This window comes from Gallinula chloropus, assembly GCF_964237585.1.
Source record: "Gallinula chloropus genome assembly, chromosome: 1".
Classification (NCBI taxonomy): domain Eukaryota; kingdom Metazoa; phylum Chordata; class Aves; order Gruiformes; family Rallidae; genus Gallinula; species Gallinula chloropus.
In genome coordinates, this window is record NC_140085.1 from 4,716,347 (window position 1) to 4,732,592 (window position 16,246).

The 16,246-nt window shown below is 44.7% G+C and overlaps 1 protein-coding gene across 1 annotated transcript in view; it reads right to left on the bottom strand.

Moving 5' to 3' along the window:
* Positions 1-16,246, bottom strand: part of SFMBT2 (Scm like with four mbt domains 2) — a gene marked incomplete at its 3' end in the record, with an annotated part of 115,845 nt that overhangs the window by 17,240 nt on the left and 82,359 nt on the right. The window contains exons 11-15 of the mRNA XM_084268316.1: positions 15,974-16,100; positions 10,411-10,524; positions 9,067-9,109; positions 8,408-8,478; positions 7,061-7,200 (exon numbers count right to left, since the gene is read on the bottom strand). Coding sequence (XP_084124442.1) covers positions 7,061-7,200; positions 8,408-8,478; positions 9,067-9,109; positions 10,411-10,524; positions 15,974-16,100 — 495 coding nt within the window. The remainder of the gene's footprint in view (positions 1-7,060; positions 7,201-8,407; positions 8,479-9,066; positions 9,110-10,410; positions 10,525-15,973; positions 16,101-16,246) is intronic.

Below are 16,246 nucleotides of genomic sequence, written 5' to 3' on the forward strand. Positions count from 1 at the left end.
TGAGACAGATCTTCCCACCCAAAGCAGGTTTCATTGAATGCATCCATTTAATAAAAAATTACATTATTTCTGATGGCTCAGTCAGGTACAAAGTTAGGTGTTCCATTACACACTGAACACTGATAGGGAAATTCACATACTTGAGGTCAGCAATACACATCTGAGTGCTGCATGCCTTGACTATATCAACAGAATATTAATGAAGGCTTCACAAAAAGAGTTTGCAGGAGGTGTGCCTGAAACCCAGTGTGTGTCCACTCTGTACAACAAAACACATGTGCCAATCCATTTAATCCAAAGTCTCTCAGAATAAAAATAATTCCTACTATTGGCTCAGGGAATCCAAGCTTTAAGAGTCTACACTTGACCTAAGGAGATAAATACAAGAAAAACAAACCTCTTAGCAGTGCCAGACCATGTGTTTGAACACTCTGCATTGTATGCACATGAATGACCCCACAGTGTGTCTGGATTGGTTTGATATAATTTAGCTCTTTACCTAACGCCTGCTCTTAATTCTTTGGGGGTCTGCAAATGATTTCAGTATGATGAGCATTAAGTTTCCCCAGCATCCATGAACACTGTTCATCAGAAATGAAAAACTGACTGGGTCATATTGAGAACAACTTGTTTATGTTTGGTGGGTGGTTTCTGGGTTCGTTTTTGTTGTTTCTTTGTTTTTTATCTAGCAACCTGAGGATTTGCTAGCATTTTGAAAACCTTGCAGGATTAATCATTTGCAGGCTTAATGCTGCACAGTACCATGTAAAACGGCAGTGGTTTGAGTTGTTTGGCTAGGTTATTTACTACAAAGCAAAATCTGATTTATCATTGGGCTCCTGGAAACATTACTTGAACCACTCTTCTAAAATGTGCAACTAAAACCACCTAAAGCAATGACTACTGATAGCACCAACCTCTTACACTGCTCTGATCACCTGTACATCTCAGAGCACTCTATGGGGAAGAGCAGTACATTCCCTATCTCACACAAGAGGAAACTACAACCCATATTTACCCACAGCTCTCCAGCCAGTTCCCATCTCATCACACAACCAGTAGTACTGGTTACTACACCATACTGTTCCCCAAGAGAACAAAAAGAGCAAGGTGAGCCCATCCAAGTTGTTCACCCACATCTTTTCTTTCCTGCTTCTCACTGTACAAACCAATAAGGCACTGGCCTCTGACACACAGACCAGATGTAGGGAAGCCAAAGGTGGGTTTTGAAAAGCACATCAAGTGCCGGGGTAGCTGCCATGCTCATTCACAACTCATCAAATGTGTTCCCCTCTTGATCAGCAAATCCAGGAAGATATTTAACACCTATGCAGGAGCTTGTTGGGGAAGCTCTCCTTAAACACACTTCTACACCCACCCTGTCTGCTGGTGGGAAAGCCAGGAGCAGAACACAAGCATGTCTTGCTGACCAATTCCTACAAACAGTGCTGTCCTGCTTCTTTATCACTTTTTTATGGTGTTTGTATGAGTTGTGAGAACACTTAGGAAATGAGCAAAAAATAAAATCCAATTCTGCAAACAACAGTGTGGCTACGTCTGGGCATTATCCCAGACACCTAATCAACTCCAGCCCTGCAAAGACACCCACAATACCAGGACTTTTCTGAAAGCTGGCTTGTCACCAGCAGGATTCGGTAAACTGCTAAACTCAGTTTAGAAAAAGAGTGTTTTGTAAGAACAATAATTTCCCTTTAAGGGAAGAAAAAATGTTTTTTTTAAAAACCTCTGGCTTTTAATCTCCTTGTATCTCAAATAAGTCACTGGGCTTGACGTTTTACCCTACAGCAGAAGTTCATCACCATGTTAACAGTATTACCTTCTAACAACATTATCGCTTCATATTACACATTATTAAACACTAGGGAGAAACAAAACCACTGATTCTTGTGGAAAAATTAACTGTGATTAAAACAAAAACAGTGAAGAAACATAGACCAGTTTCCAACTTTCCAGTTTCCAACTTTGTCTGGAGATGGAAAGTTATTTCACCCGTATCAGACTGCTCAAATTTTGATCGGATTCACTAAATTCCCTCTGGCTGGAGTGTGATCAGTCTAAGATTGTGATAGATTACTTTCAGCCCTCTCCATCAGGAATGGTTTGGGTGCAGCCAGAGAGCAGTGCCTTAGAGCAGAGGGGTGGATTAGACAGCACTAGCTTTTGCTGCAATACGTCTATGATATTGTATTGTGATACTGCTGAACTTTGGATTTTCAGAGTCAAGTAGGCTGGAGCCACATGAATGAGCACGATCACAGAGCACCAAAAAAAGCTGCTGCCCAACCTTATAAGACATCTTAGCTACAAAGTCTTCCATGTTGTAGATTTTCAAGTGGAAGAGGAGCCTTTTCTGAGCATGTCTAGACATGCCTGATGACACTGGGCAGGTCAGCACCTTTCTTCCTATCAAGGCTTTTCGGTATTCACACATATCCCATCTTCATTAATGGTCTCAGCCTCAGATGAAGCTTTCTCAGGAAGTATCAGTGATGAGGTGCAGTTCAAAATACCATTATTACACCTCTACTGCTGACAGCAGCCCCAAGCAGAAGGATGTGGGGGTGTTGACTGATGACCAGCTCAACATGAGCTGACAGTGTGTGCTAGCAGCTCAGAAGACCAACTGTGTCCTGGGCTGCATCAAGACCAGTGTGGTCAGCAGCTCAGGGAAGGATCTCCCCCTCTGCTCTCATGAGACCCCCACCTGAGGTGGGGTCCAGCTCTGGGGTCCCCAGTACAGGAAAGACATGGAGCTGCTGGAGTGAGTTCAGAGGATGCTACAAAGATGATCAGGGGCTGGAACACCTCTCCTGTGAAGACAGGGTGAGAGCTGGGCTTGTTCAGTCTGGAGAAGAGAAGGCTCTGGGGTCCTACAGGAAAGTGTGAGAGGACTGATCACCAGGGAGTGCAGTGACAGGACAATGGGCAATGGCTTCAAGCTGAAAGAGGGCAGGTTTAGATGGGATGTTAGGAAAAAATTCTTTACTATGAGGGTGGTGAGGCACTGCAACTGGTTTCCCAGAGAGGTTGGGGAAGCCCCATCCCTGGAGGTGTCTAAGGCCAGGATGGATGAGGCTTTGGGCAACCTGATCTAGTGGAGGTGTCCCTGCACATAGCCTGCATTCACAAATGCTGGCTGACTTCTCCTGTTTGCATCAGTTGGACAACCACATTACCTTTAAGTCCTTTTTTTATTAAATAGAGAAAGAGCAAAGTGTCATGAAAATAGTACGAGCAGTAAGCAATGAACCTAATTAATCTTTACAGCATATTTCCTTAAGATAGGGTGGGTTATAGATCATCTGAAGTCCTTAATAGACACCTCATTTTGTTACACACTGTTACCGTGGTAAGTTGTTGGCATAGATGGAAGAACTGTTCAGAAGTAATTTTTAGATATTCTGACCTAAGAACTAAATCTAAAGCTGACAAACTGTTCACTTTAATTTAATTTAAAGTTAGCATTTATTACATATCTTAGCTACTACACAGTCACTATTTTTCAGCCAGATGCAGTTGTTGGATGGCAATAGTGGATGTCTCCACCACATTTGGCTCTAAGTTTTCACTTCTTTTCCAAACAAGTATCTCAGGAATGAGATAAGATTTGCAGCTGCTGTTAAACAACAGGCATTACCACTTCACTTGCCTCTTTGGGTGAAAGAAATTGTAATAAAACACTAGACAAGACTTGTCTTGGCACCAGGAATAATGTACAGCTAGGAGTTAAAAATGAGTTTGGCACTAGATAGTAGAAGCGTTACGTGTCACTCACGTAAAGGCTTTGCATGGATGCAAGGATACATGCACATAAACATAGAGAATTGAAATCAGTTGCAATTGCTATGAAGATTTTGCTGGGAAATCCTGCTCAAGGGCTCCCATTATGGAAAACACCTTAGAAGTTTCCTCCCTGCAGAGCTCACAGCTTCTGAATCACACACTAGGACAAAGCAATTGGGTAGAAATCAGGGGGATGCAGTGGAAAGGCAGAACTCGTCGGTTCTGTTGGAAAAGAAGTGCTGCTCAAAACCAAACCTATCTGTGCTGCTCCAGTCCAGAGAGCACAGGTGAGAAGAGCCCAGACTTCTCAAATGGAAGAAGATGCATCTACTCCACACCATAAGGGTATCTCCTAACATTGTTTAATCCAGAGTCAAGAAATACTGACCCATAGCTATCTCACTCTTAGTGTACACAATGTAAGCACCAGTTTATCTGGAGCTGGATGCAGGATGCTGCTTCACTGCATCAGTGATGGAGCTAAGGAAAGACATGACCTTGGGAAAAAAGGCTGAGGAGCATTATGAACTCTAGTTATGTTGCATTTTTTGTTATATCCCTTGTGGTTGAGTGTGGAGGAAGGTAGAGGATGGGGAGCTACTCCCTCAGCACTCAGCCAGAAGCAAGGTGTCCCATCCCCTGGTGCTAACAGGGAGAGGACATCTGTTCTCTTGTTGCTTTAGAGGTAATCCAGGCAAGGGAATGGGGTAGGAGTTAGTTGTTCAGCTATTTTCAGTCTGTGGTTTCCATCAGTGCCAAACACAGCATCATCTCTGTCGCAGAGACTGCTGCCCACTGTGAATTGGCTGGCGACCAGCACAGACTTTTAACTAGAGCATCTCCAAAGGCAGGGAGTTACGGCTGGAGACAAGGGCGATTTAAAAAGTTCTTGCCAGATTGCTACTGACTCCGTTCTTCCTCCCTAGCTGTTGTTTTGAGTTGTCTTTCTCACCCTCCCCTGTGCATTGCCAAAGTAAAGCCCATGTATAATTTATCTATTCCAGACAAGTTATGCTGATACATAATTTACAATGGCCTGCAATTTTCCTGTATAGTGAGAGAGAGAGTTAATTATAATGCATTTGTATTCCCAGGGCCACATCATCACTGGGTGTAAAGCAAGACAAAGGCATCAAGCTCAGCACTGAGGTTGGGTTTGGAGGGATGGAGACCCTTGTGAGCTCTTCAGCCATGCAAAGCCTTGTGGCTGTGATCTTGTGCTGGAGAAGGTATCTCCTGCCCTGTGCTCACTACTCAGCTCCGCAGTCCTTTTGGGTGCTCTGACAGCTTCTACAGATCTTCATCCTGATGTAGGGATGTCTTCCTTGGCACTTCTTGACTCCTCCAGGGACTGGATACCCCCATCATTCCCCCTTTCCATGCTTCTGTGAGCTGCCAACACCTCTCTCATCTTGGCAGCAGCTGATAGGAACCAGGTGTATCTCCCCTATAGCAACACCATGAATGTCTTCTCCAGGGCCCTTCCAGAATTTGGACCTGGTCTCTGTGGCCAGAGTGAGCTTGAATTTAACTGCAAAATAATGCTGGGCTACTGCCATAGTCCTGGTCCTTGGGAAGTTGTTCATGTCACCAAAAGCAAGATGTCTATGCCTCATTAACACTGCTATTTGCTCTTCTGAGTTCCATAAGGAGGCAGAGCAAGAGAAGATAGGCTTTCTCTAGGAACCAACTCAGGTTAGTTTTCACAACTGGTAATTAGTCCATTCTTGAGGAATTTGGAGAAGCTGGTGTCTAAGCAGCAAAGCCACAAGATACTAGGGGAGAACCTGGCAGAAGATTTGCACTACTTGTAATTTCAAAATGCAAATTCCAGGAGAAAAGGAGGAAGAAAAATTAGCCTAAGTATTGCCTGTGTATGCCTCACGTTTCCCCTACGTTGCTTTTTCATTGCCTGATTTTCAAGCAGTGGCAGATTGCTAACGTTCCCCATCAGCAAGCCACCACGGACTTGCTTTCAAATTTGGCATCTGTCAACTTCTGTTCTGCAACCACTTTATCCTGCTTTCTGCTGAGGGCTATTTTTGACTTGCTTCTCTGAGACCCAAGTGTCCCACCTGCACAGGCAGCTGGATTACTGAGCTCTTTTCATAGCCCAGCTTCCAGCCATGTGAGACAACCAGCAGTGCTGTTGTTTATAAAATAGTGAATGCAGGAGATGAGGAAGTGAATGGGGACACAGGTGTCACTCTACAGTGAAGTACAGAGGTGTTTTCAAAAGTGGTGGGTGATCTGGGAGCTGTTCTGTTGAAGGCTGGGATTCATCTAATTTCAGATGACTGCAAGCATCCTGAGCTGGGTGCTGATGGTCTTGCAAATGCATCAGACAACTGGAGACCTAAAAGTTCCCACGCCTTTCCACTCAGGGCAGAGGGAGCTCAGATATGCCCTTGCATCCATATCAAGTGAGATCCACATAGGTGCAGACCAGAAAGATGGAATATTTGAATTTAGAGAAGACCCAAGTCAGATTGAAATGATGCCCAAAGCACCAACAGCACTCTGCTTATCCAACAGTACCATCCTGCTGTAGTCACCTTGCCTCTCATCTGTACATGAACTGTAATCTGCATGGAAAATAATGATTTTTTTTTTTTCCCAATCAAGCTAGCTTTTCTCTGAGGTCAACAGCAAGCAGACAACACCCAGATTTGGCCCAAAGCAAGCACTGGTTCAGTCAGGATGAAGTTAACAGTTGGTGGTGCTCTGTCATCCCCGCTGCATGGGATTAACCCATCCATATTCAGAGAGAGCTGGGCAGCCCACAGCTTCCACCCCACCCCACACACAGCCCTGCTTGGCCTTCTGTCCTGTTCACTTTAGATCCTGATGGCTTGGGCTCTATAGGATCATGGCCACACATCAAACGTGTCACCCGCACTGAATCTGCTGGCTCAGTGGCATCACGGATGCTGAAAAACAGGCTGACAGCAACAACCACAGAGGTTTCCTTTTGGAGACAGCTTTGATCAGAACATCTGTTCACTTGCACATTAGCCACAGTTAGAGAAACTTGCTCCCAACTAACAGAACTACCCATGTTCCAAAGATGTCATCTGTCCCATTAAAACCCCCAATGCATATACCTACCCTCACTTCCCAGCTTGCAGTTTAGACTACTGCAAACCACTGCAGAGCTCCAGGACAATTTTAGGAGCCGCGTTTTCAAGCTTTGGGCCTGGTAACCCATGCCCCATGTTTTCCCCTGAAGTCCCCCAGAAAGATAGCTGAGCCGTACCTCTTTGAGGACCAGCACGCACTTGCCAGGCCCGACAGACTGAGGTAGCTCTGCTATTCTGCCTTTGTTTAAATATGGACCTGAGAAGCAGCGGTGGTTGATGTAGAGCTGGGGGCAGCAGTATCTCCCATTGATGGTGCCTGCAAGGAGAAAGTCGCATTGATGTGCATGTAGCACTTCAGTACAATAAATCAAGGGCCCTTCTTCTTCCTCCTAGATGTGGGAAGGAAGGGAATTGAGTAAAGGAAGCACACAGAAGTCTTGCCTGGGATAGGAGGCAGAGAACACCTTGAGTAGCCTTTGCTACTCAAATGCATCTGACATGAGAAAAGCAAGTACTTTTAATGGCAACTGATTTGGCTTCACACCCTACTGACAGGAGAATTGGGGAAGGATTTCATTCATAACATGACCCAAGGGTCCCTGGTAACCTGCACTGCAGATGGACCTGAGCGACTCAGGTGCAACTTGCCAGAAAGGGAAGATATTAGCTATCTTTCACAAATATGGAATTGACTTGGGAAGAAAATTCAGGTGGAGAGCTCTAGAAACCCCATTCAGCTACTGCTCAAAGGAGTAAGCACTGCAGTGCCATTCCCCTGACCCAAACAGGCTCTACCAAGCAGTTTTCTTTGTCTGGGCTAATTACTCTGGGATCCTTTATTATCCATGGAAAGAAGTGGGGACTTCTAGATGCGGATCATGTGCCATCCAGGTGGTTATCCACATTTTGGTCATCACACCCCAAAAGAGCCTGCTTCCCCCATTTGATTTTATCGGGGCCCTGGGATGTTGGTTCAGATGTCAATGTGTGTCCTGCGGTCTGCTGAAATAAAGTGAGCTAAATCCTGTCACTCCTGCTGAGTCTGTGCAATTAACTGGATGAATATTGCACTCTCAGAGCCTCCTGCCACTGTTAAACTGGAGGAAATTTTGCCTTTAGCTGAAGAAGCAGCCCTGCCACACAGTCATGATGCTAACGCAGGGACGCATTAAGTCCTGGCGTAAGCAATTTCATTGATGCCAATTAAAAAGTCACATCCACCTTCACCAGGGCTTCATTAGCCCAGTCCTAACATCATTAGCTGAAATGGGCAAGCTGCAGGGGAACTCCTATAACCCCAGCAAGACACAGGGTTCACATGTGGAGGACCAGACCCTCACACTCTGTACATCAGAGACTCCTCACACTGCAGGTGGGACCACACCACCTGACTTCCCCTGAGGATGCAGTCCCGTCTCCCTCCCCACCCATATGACACACTCGCTCCCTTTCTGGGGTCACCCCACTCCATACAGGCAATAAGACCTTGAAATAAGGATCCTGTTGGTGCTGAGCAGCCTTACCTGTTGTGTCTGGCTGAGGAACTGGGCAGAGGTCATGAGGTATTTTCTCAACAGGCACTGCGGATGGTAACCTGTTAAACAGCAATTCCAGGTATTTAATAGTGTCAGTTGGGGCAAGGGGGCAGAAACAGCCTTCAGGCTGGACCAAGAGATACACCAGCACCTGCCTGGAGCAAGGAATGGAGATACCTGAAACACAACCCTGCTTCCACATGGTTTATCATAGCCCAGGGCCAGCATATTGCAGAAGAAGGAGTCCAATCCACCCGTCCTCCAAAAATAATCTCTGGTCTGTGAGCTTTAGCCTTTCAGGCTGCAAATCTTCACACTTAAATCCCTCCAATTCCAGTTTCTAGAAACTGCAAGAGCTAGATAGGGAAATGCCTTCCCAGTACACGTCTGTCTTCCATAAGCACCCCTTACTGGTCATCCAACACGGCTTACACAGTCCCAGCTGGTAAAATATTTCTACTGCAAAGACATCCTTACATGTTCACAAGTATTGCAGATTTAAAAGTATCCCCTTGCCGACTCTGCTGCAGCACCTGGGCAGCAGATAGCAAAGCCACTGTGTACAAAGCTGCTGCCTGCCTATTATCTCCCCTGGAAAAAGCTGATGCATCCCTGTAAAAACATCCCCTTAAATAACAAAAACTTACTGCTTTTCTGGTTGGACAACTGCAATTCTTCTCTTCCTCCGCACTGCAAAAATGAAGCAAGGAAGAAAAAATAGTTTTGTACCCTTCTGTCCTATAAAATATACCCATAACACATAAAAAAAGCTGTATAAATGCACTGACTATAAAATGACTTCTAACACAATGAAATGGTACTTAATTACTATCGCCATCTTTTCTTGGTATTTTTAAGTAAGTCACTACATCATTAAAAGCTACTTTAAAGATGTAATAATACATTTAATCTTTCCTCTGGAATGCTAATATCGTGTTTTATGGGATCAGTATAAAGAAAAATTAAAATAAAAACACAAATATTTTTCTGTACAGAAACACATATGGATAAGATTACATTTTACAAGCATGATTACCTCCAAGATAATTTATCCCTAGCTATAAATTGCGATAAGGCTGCATAATGTTGCCATAGCAGTATTCTCCCAAATTAGGCCCCGGCTGCCTGATTTTTAGCTTAAGCATATTTAACTCTTCAAAAGGGTTGACACGTTTTAAAATTTGCCTTTCAGATGTTAATTAATATAAACAGAGAGGCTAATTTTTCGTCTGGTGGCTTGAGACGGGGTTGAGTAGTTTCTGTGAGGAACAGGAGAACACCACCAAGCCACCAAGGACTCCTGAGCTGCTTTCAAATGCAAATAGAAGGTTCCAAAATTGGTCTTAATATGCACCAGAGGCAGGAAAAAACACTAAAGGTTCAATTGTGCCTGGAGACATTTAAATTAAACACTAGGGAAATCTCTGAGGTGACAAGGGCAGTGAAATTATGGGATAGCTACCCTGGTAAGGGGCAGAAACTCTGTTGCAGGAAGCCAGCAAACATTTCCCAATGTAGATGGAAAAGATCCCATTTTGGATAGTGAGCACCCAGGTGGCCTCTCTATGTCCATTCCACCCTGTATTTTACAGGCTTTCTTCCAATTTGAGGTCCTGTGGCCCTAATTCACTCAGCTGCCTGAGTGAACTTGGCTCAGCGCAACGAAAACTGGTTTCACTCCAGCAACCCCACTGCAAACCCACAAGCCACACTCTGCAATTCCCAAACAACACCACAGCCTTTCCCAGTGCAAACAATCCCATTTTTAGGCACACTGATCACACAGGCAAGTACAAATTGCATAACACCAGTGTTGTGGAGACCAGTCACTAATTAGATTTATTAGTATTTGTTATGGTGCACTTACTGCCTGGTTACCAGTCTGCAAGGTAGGCTGGTAGCTTTAAGAACTGGGTTATAGGCATAAGACCAGCTCCCTGATAAATCCATTGATGTAATATCTATGCTGCTTGAGGTTCCCTTGTACTTACAAACAGCTTTGTGTGGTGGAGTCAGGTTATAAGCGTTTGCTTCACACCAGCCAACGGGGAAAATGTCCATAGACTCCACATCAACTATGTACTCTGGAGAGGGCATCTGTAAACCTATAAACACAAATTTATAATGTAATTTAGACACGGGAATACCGAGCTCAGAGCCATTCGAGCATTCATCATGAACCAAGGGAAGCAAATGATGGAACACATAAAAATAAATCTGCTCCCCTGCATCAAAATCAGGCATCATTTCATCTTCAATTTTGCACAGACAGTAGGATAAGGCTGTTGGCTTTACAGTGCAATGCGATTCCAGAGAAAACCCCCATTAAGAGCACTCTAAGAGCGTGCAGTGAAGCAGCCAAAAGCCAGCAGGGTTAAACATGCATGACTTTACGCAAAAAGACAGCCTTATTGCCCTCTTGGTTTGTTTGTAGAGTTGCACAAGCAAGGTAACAGGCAGCCAGCCAGATGCTTGCTCTTACTGGTAAGAGTTTTAACAGGATGGTAGCTAATGTGACAAACCTTCATCTCCCAGTGCTCCCCCAGAGCTTTTGTTGTGTAGTTCTGTCCTTGAGTCCCTGTTTTTAAGGGTGGAAGACAGCCACTCTTCTGTCTACAGACACCTAGGGCTCCTCACTACAACATGACCTGATCACCCAACAGGGGCAGATGCCATGTAAAAAACCTCAAGCGGGAAGGATGTGCTATGATCTCCAGCATAACAGACTCCAAAAGTCTACTGAAGATATCTTCACTTACAGCAAAAATCTTCCAGTTTGGTTATTAGGTCTCCTGTAGAAGAGACTCTCCTTGTCTTAGTTTATGTGGGTTGCACTCACAGCCCATTGTAGCAAACAGAAATATTCCCACTACTTTGAGATCTTTCGAAAATTACTCTGGGTCCAGAATCAAGACACCATTTAATTACTTCAATTCAAATGTATCCGTGCTGGCACAGCCTGGCCAGCAGTTTAACTCCCCTCTGCCATTTCCACTTTAGGACCTAGAGTTCCAGCACCAGCATGAGATGATCGCCTAATAAAAGAGACCAAAGGATCAGCAACTTCCCCTGCAGCATCCTTGCCTTTGCATCTGTTACAGCATCTTTGCCTCCTGCTTAATGCAGCAGTGTTTGACTGTGCACAGCTAGATGACTACAGGGAACTTCCTGCTAATGAATGTTCATCAAGGGCTTGCAGTGTAATTGAAGCAGTAATTGAACTCTGTGATAGGAACAGCATCGAAGCTGAGATGCTGCATTTGGATCAATCTTGGCTCTAGTAATAAACTTGCTGCACTTTGAGAGCATCTGGTTGTATGAAAACCCAAAGGGAGAAGGAAAATAGGTGCTGGTGCTCACACTGATGGAGGAAATAATTACTAAAAAAGAAATTATGATGTCTGCATAGATTCATGGATGTCTTTGTGGTACTCCTCTGAGTCCTGCATCGTGTTCACAGATCATACACTGAAGATCACAGAATCACAGAATTGTAGGGGTTGGAAGGGACCTCGAGAGATCATCGGGTCCAACCCCGCTGCCAAAGCAGCTCCCCAGCTCATACTGCACAGGTCGGTGTCCAGACGGGTCTTGAATATCTCCAGAGAAGGAGACTACATCACCTCCCTGGGCAGCCTGTCCCAGGGCTCTGTCACCCTCACTGTGTAAAAGTTCTTCTGCATGTTGGTGCAGAACTTCCTATACTCTAACTTGCCGCCATTGCCCCTTGTCCCGTCTCCACAGACACTGAAAAGGGGCTGGCCATTTCCCCCTGCATCCCATACTTAAGATATTTATAAACATTAATAAGGCCCCCCCTTAGTCGTCTTTTCTCTAGGCTGAACAGCCCCATACAGTCTCTTTCACCAGCGTATGGGGTAGGAAAGAGGATGAGATGAAGGCACATGATAGAGGACACAACCAATGAGAGCTCTCAGCAGCTGCCATCCCCTGCATAACCATTCCCCTCCATGAAGAAATACCAAGAGGTCACTGCTCAGTTTGAACCTGACAGAAGGTGCACTCTCCAGTGGGAAAAACGGTTCTGCCTAACACCGCAAATCAAGCCAAGAAGCTGATACAAAAACTGCAGAAGACAGTGACAAGACATGCACGAAGTGGGCAAGCCATGGATCAAACCCTAAACAGAGCAAGAGATCAACAACCCCCACTGAAATTTCACCAGATCTGTGAAAACCCACCATTTTCATCACTGCAACTGTTCTATGGTGTTAATCAGACCTGGTAAACAGATCAAATATACTTTCTTGCTTGCAAAAAACCAATATATGTGTCAAGAAAACTTTATATTTAAAGTTTACAGCTGCACCCACCCTGCTGAACAAGGGAACACCACCATGCCTGTTCTCCTGCAACACCACTGTTCCTCTTGTAAGGAGGAGCTGTGTATTCACAGCTACTCTGTCCCTCCCAGCACTGCTCCATCCCCCCAACAACCGATAACCCCGCCTTCTGCTTCCGACATCCCACTGCTTCATTTGGCCTCACTCATAAAAATGGAAAACAGCTTGTTTGAGACTCATTAGTTTCATTTGCTGCATTTTACGCTGCCATCTTCTCAGACTGTGGAACGTCCGTGAGATTTGAGAGGTTAAGCGGAAAAGAAGAGGATGGGGAGACTGGAAATGGGGTGAGGAAAGCTTTCACCTCCTGCTACGAATCTTACAGGGCGGGCAGAATAGAGTAGCAACTCTTAGAAAACCCTCAAAGGGAAAACGATGGAAAACATCCCTGGAGAAGTGATTAACAAAAGGGTTTTCCCCAAATTCCTAGGCTGTGCAGAGAGCGGACATTATTACTTATATAAATTCACACCAGAAAGCTTCAGCTTTAAAATCTAAAATGAACCAGTAAAAATTAACAATGCAGATGATGAGTAATAAAGTAGCAGAAAGTGAAGGGATGCACACAGCCTCGGATCGGCCCTATGCTTCTCTTCCACCACGGGGGAACGATACTGCTGCTCATTAAACGCTCGCCCTGAAGTTTACAGAGTTTTGCTACTGTACAAAGCGTGATTTATTAAGCAATGTTCCCTCATGTCTAACTTGACACTGCTTAACTACTGCATCCTGTTTTATGGCTGCAGTTTAGGCTGTCAAACAGCGAAACTGGGAGGGCAACAATGAAAGCTTCAGACGTGCCCATGATAAATGGTGGGACCCGAGGTCTTCAGCGATGGGCTCCCATGGTAGTTGGGGAGTCTTGCTGCTACCAGAATATAAATAATCAGTTAGAAACAATGGTGTATTAATGGAGTCAAAAAAAACCATGCTGCAGTTCAAGCCACATTTATTTTACAACTCTGCAAGAAGGGTTTTGTGGGTTGGTTGGTTTTTTTTTTAATGCCTAGTTTTAGCCTAACACTGTGCATACTGTAGTCATGTATTTCAGCAGCAGCAAGACTCCTTTTTATTTTTGCAGTCTTTTGCATCTTTTCCTTTTACTACAGATCATTCTGTTCCTGGTATTGAGGTATAAAGCAAGCATAAAGCATTTATATATCAGAACTCAAAGGACAAGGAGATGCACACAGGTTTGGTTTTTTTTTTATAACAAGTTGTATAAAACATCCTCTAAGAAATTAAAAGAGTAAAAGCAGGGAGAAAGAGACAGGGAGCAAGGTGGGAACATGAGCCTTTATCCAGGGTCTTGAAGGTTTAGTTGATTTAAAGACCCAAGAAACTTCCTATTCGCTGTAAGGGGCAAGAGTTTAGTGAATGCTGAGTCTCTCTGGAAGTATTACAGCCTGGGGAAAGACCAACAGAAGAATTCCCCACCCTGCTAAATCTGCATATAGAAGTGAAGGCACCTGGCCATTCTCAATAAGGAGTTGACTAAATGGGCTGGCTTCCCTGACCACATGGGTGTAAGTTCAAGAGCAGCCTTAATGACAACTCGATTTCAGACAAGCATTGATTCCAGACTTTAAACAAAAATATCTGCCCACATCTAGACCAGGCTGCAGATGAGCTTTTGCTACCTGGAGTCCGAAGGCAGCTCTGTAACCTCAATCCCAGCACAAGCTCCATTCCTCCCCACCCCTTCTTCCTCTTGAGAGACTGGGATACAGACAACACACACGCCCTGAGCTGCAGGATATGATTGCACCTTGCTTTCCTTCCAGCTCACTAAGACCACACACTGCTGTAGCTGTTGGGGTTGTATGTAGCAAGAGATGCTGCTCTTTCACTGGCCCAATCACTCAGGGATGCCTTGAAATACCTAATGGCTTCTGTGAGAAACACATAAGCAGAGCTGCACAGAACCATCAGCATGTGGTGGCAAACAAAAGAGGTGGAGGTATTTTTAGATTAGATATTAGGGGGAAGTTTTTTACAGAGAGAGTGGTGAGGGACTGGAACGGGCTGCCCAGAGAGGTGGTGGGTGCCCCATTCCTGTAAGTGTTCAAGGCCAGGTTGGATGGGGCCCTGGGCAACCCTGTGTAGATCCAGCCTGGAGATTGTTGGCCCTGCCTGGGGCAGGGGGGTTGGAACTCTGTGATCCTTGGGATCCCTTCCAATCCAGACCATTCTATGATTCTACCTTGACATCACCTCTTCCTGACCATTCACTGTTGCTTAACCAAATACATTTTGCTTTGCAAATGGCAGGATTCTAGCAAGATGTTGCTTTTTGACTGTGCCAGGGCTGGCAGCACAAGGAATGGTATGTCTGCCTTACATAGTCATCAAGCCAGTAGTTTCAAACAACACTGTGTTGCTTTGACAGGTAAAAATTCAACTAAACTGTTATAATGACACACATGACAATAACTTTACAGTTTAACAGAGTGTCCATCACAACACTTAAATGAGCATGGCTTTCTGCTCTTGGTGACTTTACAGAAGATACTGGTTTTAAAGCAACAATTAGAAAAATCCCCATTTCAAGGCATTCTTGCCCAGAGGGATTGAGAAGGAAAGCTCCAAGAGCAAAACCACATAAAAAATGATGAGCTCATCTATACCTCATTTCATGAAAGGTAGACACAGAATTTTTGGTAGGGCATTATGCTCTGCTAGTTTTTCAGCACTCTCTTAAAACTGCTTTTACAGTGGTGGTGTTCTCCATAGGGTGATGGCTTTCTAAAATGCATATTACAGTTACTGCCTGCAAGCGCTCTCTCAGATCAACAAAGCAAATCACACAATTCACAGGGAGGAGGGATGTGAGCACCTGATGGCCATGGTGAGGAGCAGCATATATTGTAGAAGTCTTATGGACATAGGTGAAAAGAAGAGGAGCGAAAGGAAGAAGGAAGAAATGAGGACAGGGGATCCCATGTGCTGGGAATCACAGTGAAAGTCTCAGCTGCACAAGTGAGACAAGCATCTATTCCCAGGATGGAGGTCTATTGTAATGGTGGTGAGGAGGTTTCTATCATCAATGGAGATCACATCACCAGAGTTCACATGGATGTGAGGGTGGAAGGTCTTGGGGCTGGAGAAAGCAGTTTTGTGCAGAGGATGAAGTACAACATTGAGAGAGTATTTGAGTGAACCAGAGAGAAGAAGCCTTAATAGCACATACCTTCAAGATGAAGCCACATTAACCGTCCTTTAACTGAGGTGATAGAAGCAACACATATCTCTGCAGGGTTCCTGGGGTTTACTGCCTCCAGCTTCATGTTCTTAGTAAAGCCACGGCTGAAGGATGTCTGAAAGAGTCAAGGACCAACAGTGAAGCACAGCACTGCAGCAGTGCATGACTTTAATTATTCTGTCCACTGGGAAGCCTAAATTTTTAATTGTTTGGTTTTCACTGGAAGCACAGGATACACTGAAGAACACAAAGGCACACAGA